Source organism: Eublepharis macularius, chromosome 5, assembly GCF_028583425.1.
Source record: "Eublepharis macularius isolate TG4126 chromosome 5, MPM_Emac_v1.0, whole genome shotgun sequence".
Taxonomy (NCBI): domain Eukaryota; kingdom Metazoa; phylum Chordata; class Lepidosauria; order Squamata; family Eublepharidae; genus Eublepharis; species Eublepharis macularius.
The window spans coordinates 735,400-754,423 of NC_072794.1; the positions used below are offsets into that span (position 1 = coordinate 735,400).

At 45.1% G+C, this 19,024-nt stretch overlaps 1 protein-coding gene across 5 annotated transcripts in view; it reads left to right on the plus strand.

Moving 5' to 3' along the window:
* Positions 1–18,648, plus strand: part of LOC129330889 (scaffold attachment factor B1-like) — a 55,433-nt gene extending 36,785 nt beyond the window's left edge. For 2 of the 5 annotated variants that reach the window (XM_054981152.1, XM_054981158.1), the window contains 7 exons: positions 8,687–9,046; positions 9,734–9,868; positions 10,311–10,350; positions 14,008–14,129; positions 14,888–15,000; positions 15,394–15,460; positions 18,287–18,648. In XM_054981152.1, coding sequence (XP_054837127.1) covers positions 8,687–9,046; positions 9,734–9,868; positions 10,311–10,350; positions 14,008–14,129; positions 14,888–15,000; positions 15,394–15,460; positions 18,287–18,413 — 964 coding nt within the window. In that variant the 3' untranslated portion in view covers positions 18,414–18,648. Of the gene's footprint in view, positions 1–8,686; positions 9,047–9,733; positions 9,869–10,310; positions 10,351–14,007; positions 14,130–14,887; positions 15,001–15,393; positions 15,461–17,174; positions 17,286–18,286 lie in introns of all 5 variants that reach the window. The other 3 variants (XM_054981153.1, XM_054981156.1, XM_054981157.1) reach the window with 3 other exon arrangements.
* Positions 18,649–19,024: the final 376 nt, after the last annotated feature.

Sequence of the window (19,024 nt, forward strand, 5' to 3'; positions counted from 1 at the left end):
AATGGTTGCTAGCCCACTCCCAACCCACAGGTGTCTTTAACACTGCTCTACTCTCTTCCCACCACAGTGGCCCGTTACTGCCCCATCCAGCCACAGTTCCTCACTTCTCGCCATTATTGATGTTTAGTTTTGAAAAGGAAGCTGCCTTCTCTGTGGGAGCATTTTTTTTTATTCATTCATTCTTGGCTTCAGATTCCTGAGTGTTGTTAAGTGAGAGGAATTCGTTATTTGATCAGGCAGTTGCACACTCTGCCAAGCCTAGGCCTTTGGGCTCCCTCTCCTAGAAGTTGAGCCCCTTTAGTGATTTCCTATAAGCATTAGGAAAAGCAGCTGTCAGTTGATGGCCTGGCGATGTACTTAAGGCTGCAGCGCAGAGGGTTTTGACTAGACCTCATGTACTAATAGGGTGGAACTGGGGTGGTACTTACAAGCTGCCTCTCCTTTTTTTTTTTTTGGCCCTTGCTATCATCTGATCGGAAAATTCGAAGAGGAGGCAAAGTTTGTGCTTCCTCTCCCCCCACCCCTCCCTGAATGTGCACAGCAGCCAGAGATCATTATCCGGTGATGACTTTGTGTGCTGTTGACGTTATCTATTCTTTGGCTGTCACTCGCTCTGGCACCCATGCTATCTGCTCGCCTTTAATGGGGACCATTTGAGTTCAGAGTGAAGTCTCCAATGTTGCTTTTCCCCTCTATTGTTCCAAGCAAATATTTTAAAGTGTTCTATTATTTGAGAGCATGACACATTTTCCTCTTAACCATTGTACAGCAGCAGGCTGGCAAAATTCTCTCTCTTCTCATTTTCCTGATTAAACGTTGTCAAGGTACCTTTTTTGACTTCTGCCGGGGGGGTTTGTGACATGCAATTTTCACTTCCTCCTCTGTGTAGAAGGCTCCTCTGCTTCCATCTTCCACTGATTGTCTTCTGTATGGGTCTGTATCCCGCCCCCCGCCCCCTTCTCTCAATTAGCCTTGCAAGTGCTTAGGAAACCAGTGGGAAGCATGCCAGCTGATCTTAGTCCAGTTGTGCTGTCTGTCTAAATGACCTCACAAGGTGGTTGTGAGGGAGGGAGAACCAAGTACGCTGTCTTGGAGGAAGGGCAGGATAAAAAGATTTGAGGTGAAAGTGAGGACTGGAGCTGATAAAAGTGTAACTTCCTTGACTTCCGGTTTGGGATCCATGGAGGTCTAACGCAGCTCTAAGTGCTGAGCTGACCGGGCTGCTGTTTTAACGGCCGGCGGGGCAAAATAAGCTCGCGGCCAACTGTTCTCAGGCGGAGAACAGGCATAGAACGCTTAAGAACCTCAGGGCACGTCAATCTCGGGCGAGGGGGGGTCCTGCACAACGGACTCTCTCCCGTCCCTTGAGGTCCCACCCGAAGACAGGTCGGCTAAAATCTCTGCGGCAGTCCTGGAGCCAATGCGGTTGGCATAAGACCTACATGCCCAAGCTTCAACAGGGGCAAGAAGAGCTGATGGGAATTTGAGATTGAAACAGCGATTACAACCCGCGAAAAGTGCTGGAGAAGGTAAAGATCACTATCTCTTGAAACGGGACAGATTACTCAAAGTATTGAAGCATTAAAGTAGACTTTTAAACTGCAACAGATTGATTATAAGGAGGGGAGGATTCGGCAAGAACTATATTAGAAAAAGGACTAAGTTAAACGAAGTTATTAAAGAAAGTGGACTATTGTTTTACATACCTGTGGTCACAAGGAGATATCAGGCTGTGAGAAAGCTTTACCATCGCGAGAACTGCTGTGGGAAGTCGGGAAACAGGAAGTACGTAACAGTGATAGAGTTGCTGGAGAGAAGCGGCCCTTGCCGGATGACAGGAAGAAGGGAATCGCCATCTTTGAAAGGGGAAGCGCTGCGGCTTCAGCAGAAGAGGAAGTAAGCCATATTGGATTACAAAAACCATAGAGGAACCATAGAGAAAAGACGCCCGACATTTTGGACTCTTTAAACGACTTTTTTGCAAAAAGACCGGGACATTCAAAATAAAAGAACACTAAGCCAAGCGCCACGGAGTTAAGGAAGCGAGCGGACTCGTGGGAGCGAGGTAAAGCAAGCCCCACGATGTCGAAAAAAGAGTGGCAAACGGCTATAGAGAACTTGGATAAAAAACTTTCAGAAGCGATTAAAGAACTCAAGGATATGAAACCTGAGTTGGTGAAATAGGTTAAAGAGACAGTAAAGAATGAACTGGCAGAAGTGAAGAAGAGAATGGAAATAATACAAAATGACCTGCAGGCGACACAGCAAAGAGTCAATGTAGTGGAAAATGCGGTGGAGAACCGTGCAGACACGCAACAAACAGAGATGAAGGTGATGAGGGGAAGAATGGCAGTTGCGGAGAGCAAGCATATGGAGAAGCAGCTGAGATTTCGCGGCTTGCCGGAGGTAGAAGGAAAGACGGCCCAAGAACAGATTACCGAGATGTTAGCTGAATATCTGGGAAAGGAGGAGGAGGAAATTGTGGCTATCCTAGATGTGGTGTATCGAGTAAATTCAAGATTTGCGACCCAGAGGAAATTACCAAGAGACGTGATTGTGCAATTTACGACTAGAAATATAAGAGAAATAATTGTGAGTAAACAATTTCAAGATCCATTGGAGGTTGATGGCAAGACGGTTATTATTATGAAGGAGTTACCCAGATCGGTGTTGCTAGATCGGAAAAAATACAAAGCCTTAGTCCAGATTCTGAAGGACATGAAAATAAGGTACAGATGGGAATTACCGGAAGGAATGTCCTTTGAATTTGGAGGAGTGAAAAAGCGCATCAGATCTGAACTAGAAATGGAAAAGTTTTTGAGGGACAATGAAAAGGACTTACCAACAACAAGGTTATGAATATGGAGTGTAAAGTTTTATCTTGGAATGTAAATGGACTCAATTCACTGAATAAGAGAAAAAGTATTTTCCACTGGCTATTAAAACAAAAATGTGATATTGTGTGTTTGCAAGAGACTCATATTAGAAAGCAGGATGTAAAATATCTTAAACTGAACAAACTGGGCAATGACTTTGTAGCGGCCTCAAAAAAGAAAAAAAGGGGAGTGGTATTGTATATAAAAGAGGAGCTACAGCCAAAATTAGTGATGAGAGATGTGGAAGCCAGATTTTTAGCAGTGGAATGTACATGAAATTTAAAGAGAGTGTTGGTGATTGGAATTTCTGCACCTAATGGAGCAAAAGAAAGCTTCTTTGAGGATTTGAGGAAGCAATTAGATGAACTTTCTTATGACCAGATAATTCTTGCAGGAGACTTCAATGGAGTTACAAATTTGGAACAGGACAAAAAATCAGTAACTGTACAAAAGAAAAGAGGATTACTACCAAAGACTTTTTTTGTATTAATGCAACAGGAAACTTTGGAAGATGTACGGAGAAGACAGAATCCCAAAGGCAGACAATATACGTTTTACTCTGCGAGACACTCTACGTTATCACGAATTGATATGATCTGGGCCTCAAAAGACTTAGCGCTTTGGACTAAGGATGTAGAAATAATGCCTATGGTAGGCTCAGATCATAATCCAATTATGTGGAAGTTTGGAAAAAGAACTAAAAGGAAAGGATGGAGAATAAATGAGGACTTGTTACAAGAGGGAGAAAATATGGAGATGTTGAGAAGGGAAACTAAGTTCTTCATACAACATAACATTAATAGAGAAGTACCAACTAACAAGGTATGGGATACCTATAAGGCAGTAATTAGAGGTATACTAATGGACTTAAATGGAAGAGTCAGGAAAAAAAGAGAGGAGAAGAGACAGGAGATTATGGAGAAAATAAAAGCCAAAGAAATACAATTAAAGAAAAGACCAGGGAAAAAGAAAATATACCAGGATATTAAAATCCTTCAAGAGCAGTTGACAGCAATGAATAATAAAGAACTGGAATGGAATCTTAAGAGAATGAACCAAAAGTCGTTTGAAGGTGCAAATAAACCTGGGAAATATTTGGCGTGGCAATTGAAGAAGAGAAAGGAGAAGAAGACAATAAATAAAATATGTGAGGATAATAAAGTATATCTGGAACAGACGGCTATCAGTAGAGCCTTTTACAAATTTTATGCTAAACTGTACAACAAAAAAATAAAGACTCAATAGCGACGTATTTGGGAAAAATGAAGCTCCCAGTAATTTCGGAAGGATGGAGAGATAAACTGAATAGTGAAGTAACGGAGGAAGAGATAAGGAAGGCAATACAGTCAACAAATCTGGGAAAGGCGCCAGGACCTGATGGACTTACGGCTAAATTTTATAAGGTAATGGTCAATGAACTGGTGCCATTCCTAAAAGAAGTGATCAATGGTGTTTTGGAGGATCAAAGGATTCCAGATACTTGGAGTGAAGCTAACATATCATTGATCCCCAAAGAAGGACAAGACTTGACTAATGTTAAAAATTACAGACCTATTTCGTTACTCAATAATGACTATAAAATTTTTGCGAAGATATTGGCGGAAAGAGTAAAGGGATGGCTATCCGAAGTCATTGAGGAGGAACAAGCTGGTTTTTTACCAAACAGACAAATCGAAGACAATTTAAGGACAGTTATAAATGCTATTGAATACTATGATAAGCGTTGTGACAAAGAGGTTGGTTTCTTCTTTGTGGACGCTGAAAAAGCATTTGATAATTTGAACTGGGATTTTATGTTTGCCACTATGGAACAGCTACAAATGGGGGAAAGATTCATAAGAGCAGTGAAAGAAATCTACAGAGACCAGAGTGCAGCAATTGTGGTGAATGACGAGGTGACTAAGAAACTGACTATAGGTAAAGGCACAAGACAAGGTTGCCCGTTGTCTCCACTGTTGTTTATTTTGGTCTTGGAAATATTGATGATACAGATTCGAGAAGATAATGCAATCCGTGGAATAAAAATAAAAGACTTTTCCTATAAGGTCAGAGCATTTGCGGATGACATAATGTTAATTGTGGAAGATCCAATTGAGAACATGCCAAAGGTAATAGAGAAAATTAAGGAATTTGGAGATCTGGCAGGATTCTATGTAAACAAAAAGAAGTCAAAGATATTATGTAAAAATATGACTAAACAAAAACAACAGCTACTAATGGAAATAACAGACTGTGAAGTAACAAGTAAGGTGAAATACTTGGGAATTGAACTGACTGCAAAGAATATAGATCTATTCAAGAATAATTATGAGAAACTGTGGACTCAGATAGAGCAAGATTTGATTAAATGGAATAGATTGAATTTGTCATGGCTGGGAAGAATTGCAGTAGTTAAGATGAATGTGCTGCCAAGAGTGATGTTTTTGCTACAAACAATACCAATTATTCGGGACTCTAAGCAGTTTGAAAAATGGCAGAGGAAAATATCGGACTTTGTTTGGGCAGGCAAGAAGCCTCGAGTGAAAATGAAAGTATTACAGGACGCAAAAGAGAGAGGTGGAATGCAACTGCCCAATATAAGACTTTACTACGATGCAATCTGTTTGGTGTGGTTGAAAGACTGGATGACGTTGAAAAACCGCAAATTACTGGCCTTAGAGGGATATAAAAAAATATTTGGATGGCATGCATATCTGTGGTATGACAAAGTAAAAGCAGACTCTTATGTTTTTACACCATTATATTCGGAGAAGCCTCTTCACAATTTGGAAGAAGTATAGAGATTACCTACAGGAAGGAATTCCCTCCTGGGTGGTTCCTTATGAAGTAATAGATCCGAGAACTGTCGATAATGAACAACAGTGTTTAACGTACAAGGAGATAACACGAATAGAATTTTCTAAACTAAGAATAAAGACGCAAGATGAGCTGTCTCCAAGTTACGATTGGTTTCAATATAGACAGATTAGAGATCTTTATAACTCGGACTGTGTGAAAGGAGGGGTAAGAATGGAGAATTCGGAATTAGAGGTAATTCTACAAGAGGATAAAAAGGAAATCTCTAAGATTTATAAAGTGTTGTTAAAATGGTACACAGAAGATGAGACAGTTAAAGTGCAAATGGTGAAGTGGGCTATAAACTTTAATAAAGAAATAACAATGGAGGCGTGGGAATACTTGTGGAAAAATACGTTGAAGATTATGACATGCACTAATATTAAAGAGAACGTCTACAAAATGATTTATCGTTGGTATTTGACACCAAAGAAAATTGCATTAGGGAATTTGAACATGTCTAATAAATGCTGGAAATGTAAAAAGCATGAAGGATCTTTGTACCACATGTGATGGACCTGTGAGGTAGCTAGGCAGTACTGGGGGGAAATAATAAGAGTGATAAGTGAGATTTTACAATTTCAAGTTAATAAGAACCCAGAACTCCTACTACTGAACTTGGGAATGGAGGATATTCCAGCACAATACAGGACATTGTTATTTTACATGACAACAGCGGCTAGACTTTTGTATGCGCAAAAGTGGAAAGTACAAGAAGTGCCAACTATTGAGGACTGGATTTACAAATTGCTGTACATGGCGGAAATGGACAAAATGACAAGGAAACTGAGAGACCTTGATCCAGGACAGTTTAACATGGATTGGGAAAAGTTGAAGCAATACTTGGTGAAAAAATGGGAGGTGGGAGGAGAACTGTGGCAGTTTGAAAATTACTGAAATACAACAAAAGAAGAGGGAAGTGACTTTACCGAGGGGAGGAGAGTTAAATGAGAAATTCTAAGCAAATATTTTATTTGACTACTATACATAGTATTAAGTAATAGAGGTGTTATTATAAGAATTATAAGGATAGAAACTAACTAATTTTATTTCTGGCAGATAAATGTATAATGGAGAAACTATATAACTAAAATAGAATGAATATAAGACAGAACGAAGTAAAGAGCAACATATAGAGTACAAGTCAAATTGATTGACTTATAGTGAATGTATACAATGCTTATAGAAGTACTTAAAGTTATGTAGAATAAGGGACAAATTGTTTGTCCCATATTGACGAGACAAGAATGAATAAGATAGAATATAGAGTACAAAATTAAACAAATGATTGTTATTATCAAAGAATATATGCCAGGAATGTAATATTTAGTTGATAAGTTAAGTGGGAAAGGGAATAGAGATAGCACTGTTATAATAGAGAAGCTTAGAAGAGAGTGAAAGTATATGTTTAATAGAATAAAATAAGTTTGAAATGAGTAGGGGGAAAAATGGACAAGGGGTTGGAAAACTGTTGGAAGTCAACAAAGGGGGGGGAAAGGGAGGGGGTTAGAACTGGAATATTTAAAGGAAATTGATTGAAATGGATATTATAGTGATTTCTAATCCAATTAAAAAAAAAAAAATTTAAAAGTGTAACTTCCTTGAGCCATGTGTACCGTAAGTGATGACAATGCATAAAAGTGCTGGCAAGGTGTGTATCTAGAAAGTTTCAGTTTTGGTTCTGGAACAATCGAATTTCATTACTAGTTTGCTCCAGCGGGGCTGGTCCCGGCTTGGAACTTATCCATTTAGAGTTTTGTTGTTTTGGTCCATTGCACATGCTTCGGCACACGCTACCCACCCAGGAGTGGGTCAGTAGACGATACTCTGGGGCAGCTGTTTTTGCGCTCAACCCAAAATAGCCTCAACTGTTAGTTCTCCTCCTAGTCTAAACCAATAAAACACACAAATAACAATGGACCCCTAGAAAGCGGGTGTCAGCAGGTACACTAGTGGCAGCAGGGCATTCCCAAGTAGGAGAGCGTTGCGACAAGTGCAAAAAACTATCCTGCTGCATGCTCACTTTTTTCTTTTTCTGTAGTCCCAGTAACTTAACCTTTGCATTGCGTGTTGGTTTCATGTTTCCTTGTTCTTTACTCCCACATTGTGGGTCAAATCTAAATCCTTCCTTTTGATGCTCAGCATTCCTTTGCAAAATGTGGCGTTCTCCCTGCCAGTCTTCTCCATTGCCCAAGTGCAGGCAGGCAGAATGATCGGCTGAATCCCCCCCCCCTTATGTTTTCTCCATAAGTTTTCCTTTTGCTGTGCATACTCTCAGGGAAGTATCTTTCAAATTGCTGCCTATAATTGAAGTTTCCCTTCCAAACATTTTCAAAGCTGACAGGCAGAGAAGGGCAGAGTCTCCCCTTACAAGAACCTGATTGGCAGGGGGGGAAATGCTCTCAAGCACATCAGTCGCATTCCCTCTTCCCACCAACAGAGTCAATAATTTGCGGTCTTTTTAGTCTCTTTTTGCTTTGCATTTTTAGCCTTCACTCCACTCCAATTTCACTGTAAATAATTTAGAGGATTTTTAAATTTTTAAAAAAGTAAGTTAGATGGGCAACTTTAGATAATTGTTTAAAAAAAATTTGGCTATGGCACCCCCCCCCCCCCCCGCCCCCAAGGCAGCTAGGAGGTCTTCAGTGTTTTCCCAGTTCCGAAGGCTCTGTGAGGCCGTTATGTTCAGAAGAGTTTTCATTAGTGGGTGAATGGCTGTCTGCAACTGCTGTTGTCAGGAAAGGGAGTTTCATAGAGTTTTGTTTTCCTAATCTGTAGTTGATGATGCTAGCTGACACAATATCTTAATTATTATTGGGTGTGATTTATAAGCTCCCTTGAGCTCCCTCATAACGGGCAAAATGAGCACCATCAGTATATGGATGAATAAATACAACCCCTTTGGGCAGAAGCAGGAAGCAAAGCTCTGGCAAAGTTCTACTCATCTTCTCTCTCCCACCCCCTCCTTGCTGTAGTCTTCCTAGTCCTGGTGATGGTACTGATAATTGGGTGGATCTCCCACGTGTGTGTACATTAAGCAGGGAGCGTGAACGGCGGGAGCGAGAGCAGCGGATCCAGGCCGTCCGGGAGCGGGACGAAAGGCAGCGGCTCCAGCGAGAACGGGAGCGCCTGGAGTTTCAGAGGGAGCGCCTGGAGCGGGAGCGCCTGGAACGGGAGCGCCTGGAGCGGGAGCGCATGCACATTGAACAGGAGAGGCGGCGGGAGCAGGAGCGCATCCAGCGTGAGAAGGAAGAACTGCGGCGGCAGCAGGAGCAGCTGCGCTATGAGCAGGAGCGGCGCTCAGCCCTGCGGCGGCCCTATGACCCAGATGGGAGGTAAGCCTGAAAGAGTGAGCAGTTCTGTTGAGCACATGGAATCAGTAATGTGATATGGCTCTCCCTGGGTTGAAATCTCAACCAAGAAATATGCCACATTCATGTTTTCCTCACTTTCGGGCTAGCTGTGCCTTCTTCAGGAGAGCACATGGTGCCAGTTTTGAAAGAGTTTTTCTGGCTGCTGGTTTTTGTGTCAAAGTGCATTTCAGAAGACTGGTTGGAGCTTTTTTTAAAAAAGCTGCCCCTGGCCTTGGGTACCTCTTAAGGACTGCCTCCATGAATCCGGTCCTTTCTGGACACACCTATGGTGTGTATCCCTATTTGTTGAGATGAGGCTGACTGCTGTGAGACCAGCTTTCTTGGAATGGGAAGGCAGCATCTGCTGTTAAATGGCATGGGTTTTTTTTTATATCTGCTGCTAATACTTATAAAGATATTTTTAGCACTGACATTCTATTCTCTCTAGTTTTACTGCTGTCGTTTCTTCTGATTCTATTGATTTTCCTTCTCTTATTGTCCTGATTGTTGTGTGGTTTTTCTTTTTTGATGCTGCCATGGGAGCCTTTTGGCTATGAGGAGATCTAAAAGTAAACTGAATGAACTGTTGGTTTGAGTGCAGCTGCACCAGGTTGTTGTGAGCCCCTTCTGGGTAAGGGCTGCTGAGTATAGAATAAACCTTCCTCACAGGCGTGATGACTACTGGTCGGAAACAAAGCGGATGGCTATGGATGACCGATACCGTTCTGACTTTGGCCGGCAAGATCGTTTCCACAGCTTTGACCATCGAGACCGTGGCCGGTACCAGGATCATCCAGCGGACAGGTTAGCTAATGATTTCCTTTTCCTTGCCAACTTTTTCAGATATTAGGGAAATTCAATGGATGTCTTGTACTGCTCTTGGGTGGTTCTGGTAGGAAGTGACCATACTGCAACCTCCAGTGCCCACCTCTTCACATGTTCTGCTGGTCATATGAACAGAGCAGATTGTTGGAGAACTAGGGATGTCTTGATTTTGGCTGTGTAGTATGTGATATGGCACTGAGCCAATGTGCTCATGGTAGACTGAAGCTGCCATGTCATGTAAGAGACTGGAGTCCAGTAAAAATTGCAGCGTTTTAGTGGCAGCCAAACCCCATAGGTCCTCCCCAGAAGGCATCCTTGATGGCTATAGCCACTTCTTCTTTAGCTCTGGTTACAGCAGTTTACCTCTCTTGCAAGACTCTCTTTATGTTGTGCTGAATTGATTTTGTTCCCCTCCGGCCAGGAGAGAAAGTTCAAGAGGACTGCCAGATCGGGATGGGCAGGTATGTACCTGTTAAGTAGTGATTCTTTGTGTGTTATTTGGAGAAAAGCATGTTGTTTCTGTCTGAGGGGGGGGGGAATTATGAAAGGCCCCAGTAAGCCCAAAGTTCCCATCAGTCAACGTCCCTATTCTTGACTTTGCCCTGTCCTCCTTAGCCTCAGTGGCATCTACCACATCTTTGCATGGAGTGCAGTTGGATCATTCAGTTGCTCTTGATACAGAAATGTAGTCGAGTTAGCAGTCCTCAGAGAAGGGGCACTTAGGTCCGGGACCAGCACAGAAGCATAGGTGTGCCTGCGCCCCCTCTCTGGTAGCCCTTAGTTTAGTTTACTTTATTCTGTGTTTAACCCACTCTCCCCGCAAGCGGGCTCAGGACGGGGTACAACAACCATAAAATACAATTAAATAACAAATTTTACAGTAAAATTCAGCAATTAAAATCATATATACACAAAAAACTCAGACATTCCTGCCCCCAGCATACAAAGAGGAGGGAGACAGACGAGATGTAATCGAATACTGGAGACTGGTGGGAGGCTCAATGATGGTCCTGACGCTGGCCTCAACCTGGTGGAACATCTCCGTCTTGCAGGCTCGCCAAAATGATACAAGATCTCAGCGGACCTGGGTGTCTTCAGACAGAGAGTTCCACCAGGTTGGGGCCAGGACTGAAAAGGCCCTGGCCCTGGTTGAGGCTAGGGATCACCAGTAAGTGATCTAACCTGCTGAACAAAGCGCTCTCCGGGGCACATACGGGGAAAGATGGTCCCTCAGGTATGCTGGTCATGGTCTGTTTAGGGCTTTAAAGGTTAAAACCAACACCTTGAAATGGATCCGGAATTCCACGGGGAGCCAGTGAAGCTGCTGTAAAATTGGTGTAATATTTGTCCTGTATGGAACACCCATCAGGACACGAGCAGCAGTGTTCTGGACCCGCTGTAGTTTCTGGGTCAGACCCAAGGGAAGCCCTACATAGAGCGAGTTACAGTAGTCCAGCCTGGAGGTGACCGTTGCATGGATCACTGTCATTAGGTCCTGGGGTGAGTGATAGGGGGCAAGTTGCCTGGCTTGTCGCAGATGGAAAAAGCAGTCCAGGCAACAGACGCGACTTGGGCCTCCATAGACAGGAATCCAAGATCACGCCAAGACTCCTAACCGATGAGATGGGCACCAATGGGGCCCCCCCAAAGGTTGGGAGATGGAACCCCGCATCCGACAGCCCATGGCCCAAGTACAGGACCTCCATCTTCACAGGGTTCAACTTCAGTCTGCTCTGCTTCACCCAACCAGACACGGCCTCCAAAACTCTCAGAAGGATATCCGGGGCAGAACCAGGTCAGCTGTCCATCAACAGATACAACTGGGTGTCATCCGCATACTGGTGACAACCCAATCCGAAACTCTGCTCCAGCTGGGCGAGGGGGCTCATAAAAAGATTGAACAACAGGGTGGAGAGTATTGCCCCCTGAGGGATGCCACATACCAGTAATCGGCGCATGGACACCATCTCCCCCAGCGCTACCCTCTGTCCCCAACCATGGAGAAAAGAGACAAGCTACTGTAAGGCCGTCCCTTAGATCCCTACATCGGCGAGACGGTGGGCCCAACAACTCATGCTTGACCGTGTCAAACGCTGCTGAAAGATCTAGCAGTATCAGCAGCGCCGACCCGCCTCAATCCAGGTGTCTGCAGAGATCGTCCGTGAGGGCGATCAACACTGTCTCTGCCCTGTGGACTGGACGGAAACCGGACTGGTATGGGTCCAGGACAGAAGTCTCTTCCAGGAAAGCCTGCAGCTGTTCCACTACCACCCGCTCAATCACCTTTCCCAGGAACGGGAGGTTCAATGCTGGACGGTAACTGGATGGGTCTGTGGAGTCCAGAGATGGCTTTTTAAGAGAGGCCTCACCACAGCTTCCCTCAATGCCCTGGGGAAACCCCCAGAGCTTAACGATGAATTAATAATATCCTCCAATTGGGCCCCCAACCCATCAGCACTGGCTTTCACCAGCCACGATGGGCAGGGGTCCAGGGAACACGTAGTGGGCCTAACCAGCTCCAGGATCCCGTCCACATCCTCCTGGGAGACCAGGCTGAAGTGATCTAAAATGGGGCCAGAAGGCGGCCAAGGGGCCTCCAGTTCCCTCACTGTATCAACCGTGGCTGGCAGGTCGCAGCGGAGAGAAAAGATTTTATCTGCAATAAAACTCCCAAAAGCCTCACAACTAATTGCCGAATTCCTAATTTGGCAGTCTCCCTGCGAGAGGGAGACCAGAGACCAAACAACTTGAAGCAATTTTGCTGGGCATGAGCTTGCAGACGCTATGGAGGCAGCGAAGTACTCCCTCTTTGTCGCCTTCACAGCCACCTCATAGGCCTTCATAAACGCTCTATAAGATGATCTTGCCTCTTTACTACAGTTTCGTCGCCACACTCGCTCTAGCCGTCTCAGTTCCCGTTTCATCTGACGTAGCTCCTCCCTATACCAAGGAGCCAGTCTGACACGGGGACGGAGAGGGCGACGGGGAGCGATCTCGTTGATGGCTTTCGAGAGACAGTCCTGCCAATCCCCCACCAGCTCATCCAACGAACCACCAGGGGGCATCAGGTCCCGCAAAGCATTCTGGAAACCATTTGGATCCATGAGTCTCCTTACAAACTAGGACGTGAGAATCAAGTTAAAGATTTATTCCGTCTGCTGAAGGCAATCTGTATTTTTTGTTCCAGTTGTTTGGAATACAGAGAACAAATTGTGGCAGCTTAGTTGTGCTGTGTTCTCTCTTTAAGAATCAGAAGTTTGGTCCTGGGTAAAGCACGAAATAGGATTTCTCTTGGAAGGAAAGGCCGATTGATGAATAAAGTGACCACAAGACTGCTGTGAGGGTCTTTGGGTGCTGGATATGCAAGATTCACTGTGTATTGGAGTTAGGTGGAAAGGTTCCTCTCCCCACCTGCCTGGACCCTTTTAAGGGCAGCTCAAGCAGCAGCAGCAGTCTGTGGTCACTTTTTCAGTGGTACCAAGTGAAGCCATGCATGTGAATGACCTGTTGTATGTCTCAGGTAGAATCTGGATGTTCATATTATGTTTCCCCCAAACAAAAAACTTCTAGGGTTCCTCCCACCTTCCCCCCTAAAACAGCCTCTTAGTACTGAAAAGTTTACATCTTAAGAAAAAATTAAGTACTATTAATACTGGCTTATGCCATGTAGGGGGCTATGCCATTTCTTTGCTATTAGAGCTTTGGCAGCGCTTAGTTTAGGATTTTATCCATCCAAGTATCCCAATAGATACTTGTTGAATGGCAGAGTGTATTGGGTCCTGAGCCCTGTTGTATGTCCAGCCAGAAGATGCTTGCTCTAGGTGTTGAGAAAAATCAGTTTTGGGTTGAAAATATTTCCAGCCGTCCTCCAGTGACCATGGAATTAGCAGTGATTTAGATGCCAATAATCGATGCCGTATTTCAGAGTCCAAGGAGGATGCCTGGCTGCTGCTCCCTCCCATGCTGGCCTCCTTGTCACGTCCTCTCTTTGCACCTCGTTAGTTGGCAATACCAGGACCGTTTCTGTTAGTGTGGTAGCTAAGAGCCACAGCAGCCCTTTCATAGGCTGCTGCTTTGTTTTGGGTGTCATCGTGCCCTTTTGTGGCCTTGTCTTCCAGCACTACCTGAATGAGCGACACGGAGGGCCTGATCGTCACTCGCGATATTCACGGGATGGCTGGGGCGGCTACGGATCTGACAGGAGACTGAGCGAAGGACGCGGGCTGCCTCCGCAATCCAGGTGAGCGCCTGCAGCTGCAAGCAGCCTTGCCCTGGTGTAGCAGTGCCTTAGAAGGAGGGCTTGTCCATCTGGTGTCTTCAGCACTGCAGATTCCAGTGGAAGTCTTGGCTTCCTTACCAGTGAGAAGGCAAAATATTCAAATAGGCTTAAGGAACGTGAGTCCCACGGCATCAGACCTCAAGCTCATCTTGCCAGCCAGGGGTTTTTGGAAAGCAATAGATGGTCTCCAGTAGATGGTCTAGGACTTTGGACCTCCCATGGCTCAAAGTCATTGCTTGGCCTCTCCTCCTTGAATGTTTTGGATTTCCTTTTTAAATGCATGTAAGCACATCTTTCTTAGTTAATCTTGTGTGAGGGAGTTCCTTGAATTACATGTGGAGAAGTCCTTTTGTTCATCTGTTCCAGGTTCTCCCCTTCACACCGTTCATAATGTTGAATCAATAGGTTCGAGGTTCTTTGGTTCTCCAAAAGAGAGTTGATTGCTGGCATTCCCAGGGGCGAGGGAGGGGTCTTAACTGGCAATGCAAGTATTTGTGTTTTTGTGGGAACACCAGTGTTGGCGTCTGCCTCTGGCTCAAGGAACCTTCCCCAGATACCAAATGCTCTGCAAGCCCTTTGAGTCAAGTGAAAGCTCCTTGCTTCCATGGGCAGTGCCACTACTAACAGAAATAGGTTTGTAGGATCTAGCCTGTTGTTAACCTGCTGACAGCACACCTAAGTTTCTGTTTGATCTTTCCTTCTGGATTTTTCCTCCCCAGAGATGGACGTGACTGGGGCGATCATGGGCGCAAGCTTGAGGGACATCAGGATCGTTCCTGGCAGGACAGTGTTGATGGAGAGATGATAGAGCGTGACCATGAGAGATGGCAAGGTACCATTATGATTTCGGTCCCAAGTCAAACGGAGGGAGGCTCTGATGGTCTCTCCCCTCCACCCACTGCTTGGTAACTTGTGCCATTCATAAACCTGCATCCTGTGGTTGTGTGGCTGACCCACACGGTGTGCTTCTTTCAGCTTCCTTGAGCTGAGCCCCATCCAAGTAGTTCGGGGAAGCTTGGAGGTGGCTTTAAGGGGGTCAGAAACTCAGCAGGGTCCACTAGTTGGAGTTGGGGCCAAACCAACACATCAGATTGTGTGCCGGAAGCCAGTGAGGATGCAGGGCAGCTGGAAGCTTTGCATTTCCATTTGCTAATTTCTCTTGATTTTACAAATAAAGGAAATGACTGGAATGCCTTAATGATGACTCTTGATTTCTGTATACTAGGTGGCGAGCGGGGTATCCCTGGTCCAGGAGGGCCTGGTCATGTGATGAGCAGAGGAGGAATGTCTGGGTAAGAGCTCTGAAATGGTTCTTCCTGTGTTTCTGCTTTCCTCTTCCCCTCTCTCCCTTCTTTTCCTGAGAAGTCAGTTTGCAAAGGCCTTGGATCACAATAGACATTTTGCACCATTGAGAGGGAAATTGAGCGACATTATGGTATCATGCACACATGTTGTGCAGTGGTCTCTTGGCTTTTTCAAACAGGTATTTCAGGGCAAATGATTCCCCTTATGTTTTGTAAATAGGCATTCCCTTGAACTTTTCTGTGGACATCTAGTTGGGCTGTTTGTCTAGTTGGACTCTCTGTCGGAAGGGACATGGTTGCTGTTGCCAGTCAAAGCAGACGAGACTGACTTGGATGAGCTGAGGGTCTGGCTCAGGAGAAGGCAGCTTCTTCTGTTTGTGTGGCAATCAGCAGTTGGCCACATTGGACTGGCTTGCCATATGTAGTAGTTCTGGACCAGGCCTGTTCTCTTGCCTGGTGGTCGAGGAGGCCTTCTCTTCCAAGTTTCGGCTTGCCTTTGCCTCCTTCCTCTGCTGTGTTTGCCTCTTCTCACCCCGATCTGAGCTGGGCCTGGCAACAGTCTCCCTTTGTCCATACACCAGCACAGGACCTGCTTTTCCACATGGAGCGATCCCATGCTGCCAGAGAGAGTGTGTGTGAATACTCCAAACATGTGGGAGGGAGGAGGGAAGAGTATTAAGGGGCAGGGGGCAAGACCTACATAACTGGGTGCACCCAAATCAGATTCAGACCAGCGGTATGTGAGGGAAACATAAACAGTTAGCATAAGCCCTCCTCAAATATTTGCTGATAACAAAACTAAAGCCATGCTAAGCTTTTCAACCGAAGTGACTTGATACAATATCAAAGCATTAGAACATCAGAATTTTTAAAAAAATCTACATCTGTAAGCACATCAAAAGCAAGAAATGAATAACATGCTGGATTGGCAGTGCATTTTCTTCCAGCCCGAAGAGATTTTCCCTTGGCCATTGGACTGGAGGAAAGTGCCTCTGCTCACAGAATAGATCTGGTGGGTCCACCCCACTTTCAGTGCTCCCAGAGTCCAAAAAGGGGACAGTTGTATCTGATTGCACACCTTCTGGGAGACCAGTCAGCTGTTTTGGGTTAACCTTGCTGCTGAATCTTCCATATCTTCCACCTTGAAATGAAACTAAACTTAATTACTACATTTGCCTGTCTCCTCCCGCTGTTAGCTGTGAGGCTGCCTTCCTCCCTATCAATTTAAACTGTGAGCTCCTTGGGCGCTTTATTTGCTCCTGCGAGGTCTGTAAAGCAGGGGAAGTAAATCTCCACTCCCGGGGGCAACTCAAGGCCATATACTTGGAAGGAAGGAAGCTCAGTTCTAATCAACATCCAGTCTTTGGTATGCTCAGAGAAAGAGACACTGGCCTCGTTGAATCAATATTTATTTATTGTTTGTTATGACACTTTTATCCTACCTTTCTCTGACAAGGCAGGTAGCGATGAATTCACAGTCAGTCTGTAAAAATCACACTATACCCGCAAGCACTGCAGTGATTCAGAATGCCAAACCCCTCCCCTCCAAGATGCTTGCAAACAGATTTCACTTGATATAATTTCCTAAAAATCAGTAATAAAGATACTTTTCTGATGTGTTCAAGAAGAGTGTTTCTTCATGAGTCACATGTTACAGTAAGAAATGTGGGATAAAATTAATTTAATAAATATTTTATGGCTTGGGGAAGGGCCGTCACACCAAAGTCTCTAGACTGTGCCGAGGCCGATTTCAGAAACCAGGCAGGAACAAGGAGGAGACATTAGGAATACCAGACAAGCCCTGAAGAATCAGGCGAGTGGTCCACCCAGTCTAGCATCCTGGTCTACACAGCAGGCAACCAGTTGCCCTAGAGAACCAACAGACAGGGTGGAGAAGCCAAGGCCTTTCCTTGACTGATTTGATTATCCGTTGCCAGTGTTGCTGATACCCTGTAAATCATTTTGATACAGAACAGCTCTCTGCAGCACTGCTGTTTTCAATGGGATCTCTGAATGCCCCCCCACCCCCCCACCCCCGCTCTGCTGTGGAGACAGTGGCCCTCAGTGAGCCTCTTAATGTTCTGATCATGTTGTAAACTTCCTTTCCTGCTGCCACTGAGGTTTTATCCTGTCGTGGGGTGTTGTTCGTGAAGGGGTAAAGGGGCGGGTTTCTAAATGAAAGGCCAGCTGTCCTTTGCTGGTGTAGTGTAGTGGTTAAGTGATTGAGCTGTGATGCAGCACTTCGTTAGCTTGAATTGCACTCCTGCCGTGATCTCAGCAGGTGGCCATGGGTCAGCCACTCCTCTCAATCCCAGCTCCCCAGCTGCAACGTGGGGATAACAGCTCTGACTTTGTTCACCGCTCTGAGTGGACACCAACCTGTCAGAGGCTAGTATCTGCCATTGCCATGCCGGAAGGGGGGAGGTGGAGGTTCCCATGAGCTGACTGTTTTCACTAACCTGCTCCTAGCGCTGGGAAAAAAGTCTCGATGGCCTTGGAGGCTTCAAGGCCCTGTACACACAGTTCTCAGCAGGAAGGAGGGGGAGGAATGCTAGCCCGGGAGGGATTTATGTGTCTGTGCTGTGGTAGTGCCTTATTCTGGACAAAGACCTTCTTAGGATATCCATCGTAAGATTATGATAGTAGACTAGTTTAGTAAAGCTTTACAAATTCTGTGGAGACTTGTGGAAACGTGTCTTGGCATGATCTTTACACAATCTGTAGGGGAGAGCAGTATATACATGATCTGTTATTACTGTTGCTATGACTTTGGAGTACCTTGGCTCAAGCTGAAATTTGTGTTTTTGTCATCAGGCGTGGTGGGTTCGTGCAAGGTGGAGCCCAGAACCCAGTGGCACAAGGGGCAAGTGTACAAGGAGGCTTTACAGGCCAGGATAGATCGAACCGACCCAATGATGCTCGTTTCACCCGACGCTACTGAAGATCCTTCTCTCTTTAACGCATTTACTTCATTACCAGCGTCACCCCTTTGGACTCTTGTCATGGAAGGAGTTGAACCACAAAGCCCTGTTTGTAGCTTGCATATGATGTGAACTCAGACATCCCTCCCCCAATATGTTTTTATTTGGGATACCACTTGCTTGTTTCAGAGGAAGCATTCCATTTTCCATAAATAATAAATCTATATTGTACCGCACTCCTGGCGGTGAAGCCTCTCCCTCTTTGGCTGATCTTGTGTGATGGTACAAAACGTTCAGTCACTGTAGGAGCCATTTGCAAGCCTGCTTCTAAGTGGGAAGGGTGTATGGTCAGTCTGGCTGGGATTAAAACATCATCCCTGGAGGCTTCCTAGGAATTCTGCAACAGCTGCTTTGAGCCCCATGATGGGGAAATGGTGGCATATAAGTACAGCTTTTTTTAAAAAAGGTGACCTCCAGGGAGGGGGAGCTTTATGAATCTTTAGATCAGGAAACATGATGAGGACTTGCCAGAGAATGTTAAGTCTTTGGCAAAACAATATGCATGTAATGAAGAAACTATGCACCATTATCAGGAAAGGCAGCTTTGGTTGCCAGCCCATGTGTGGCACTG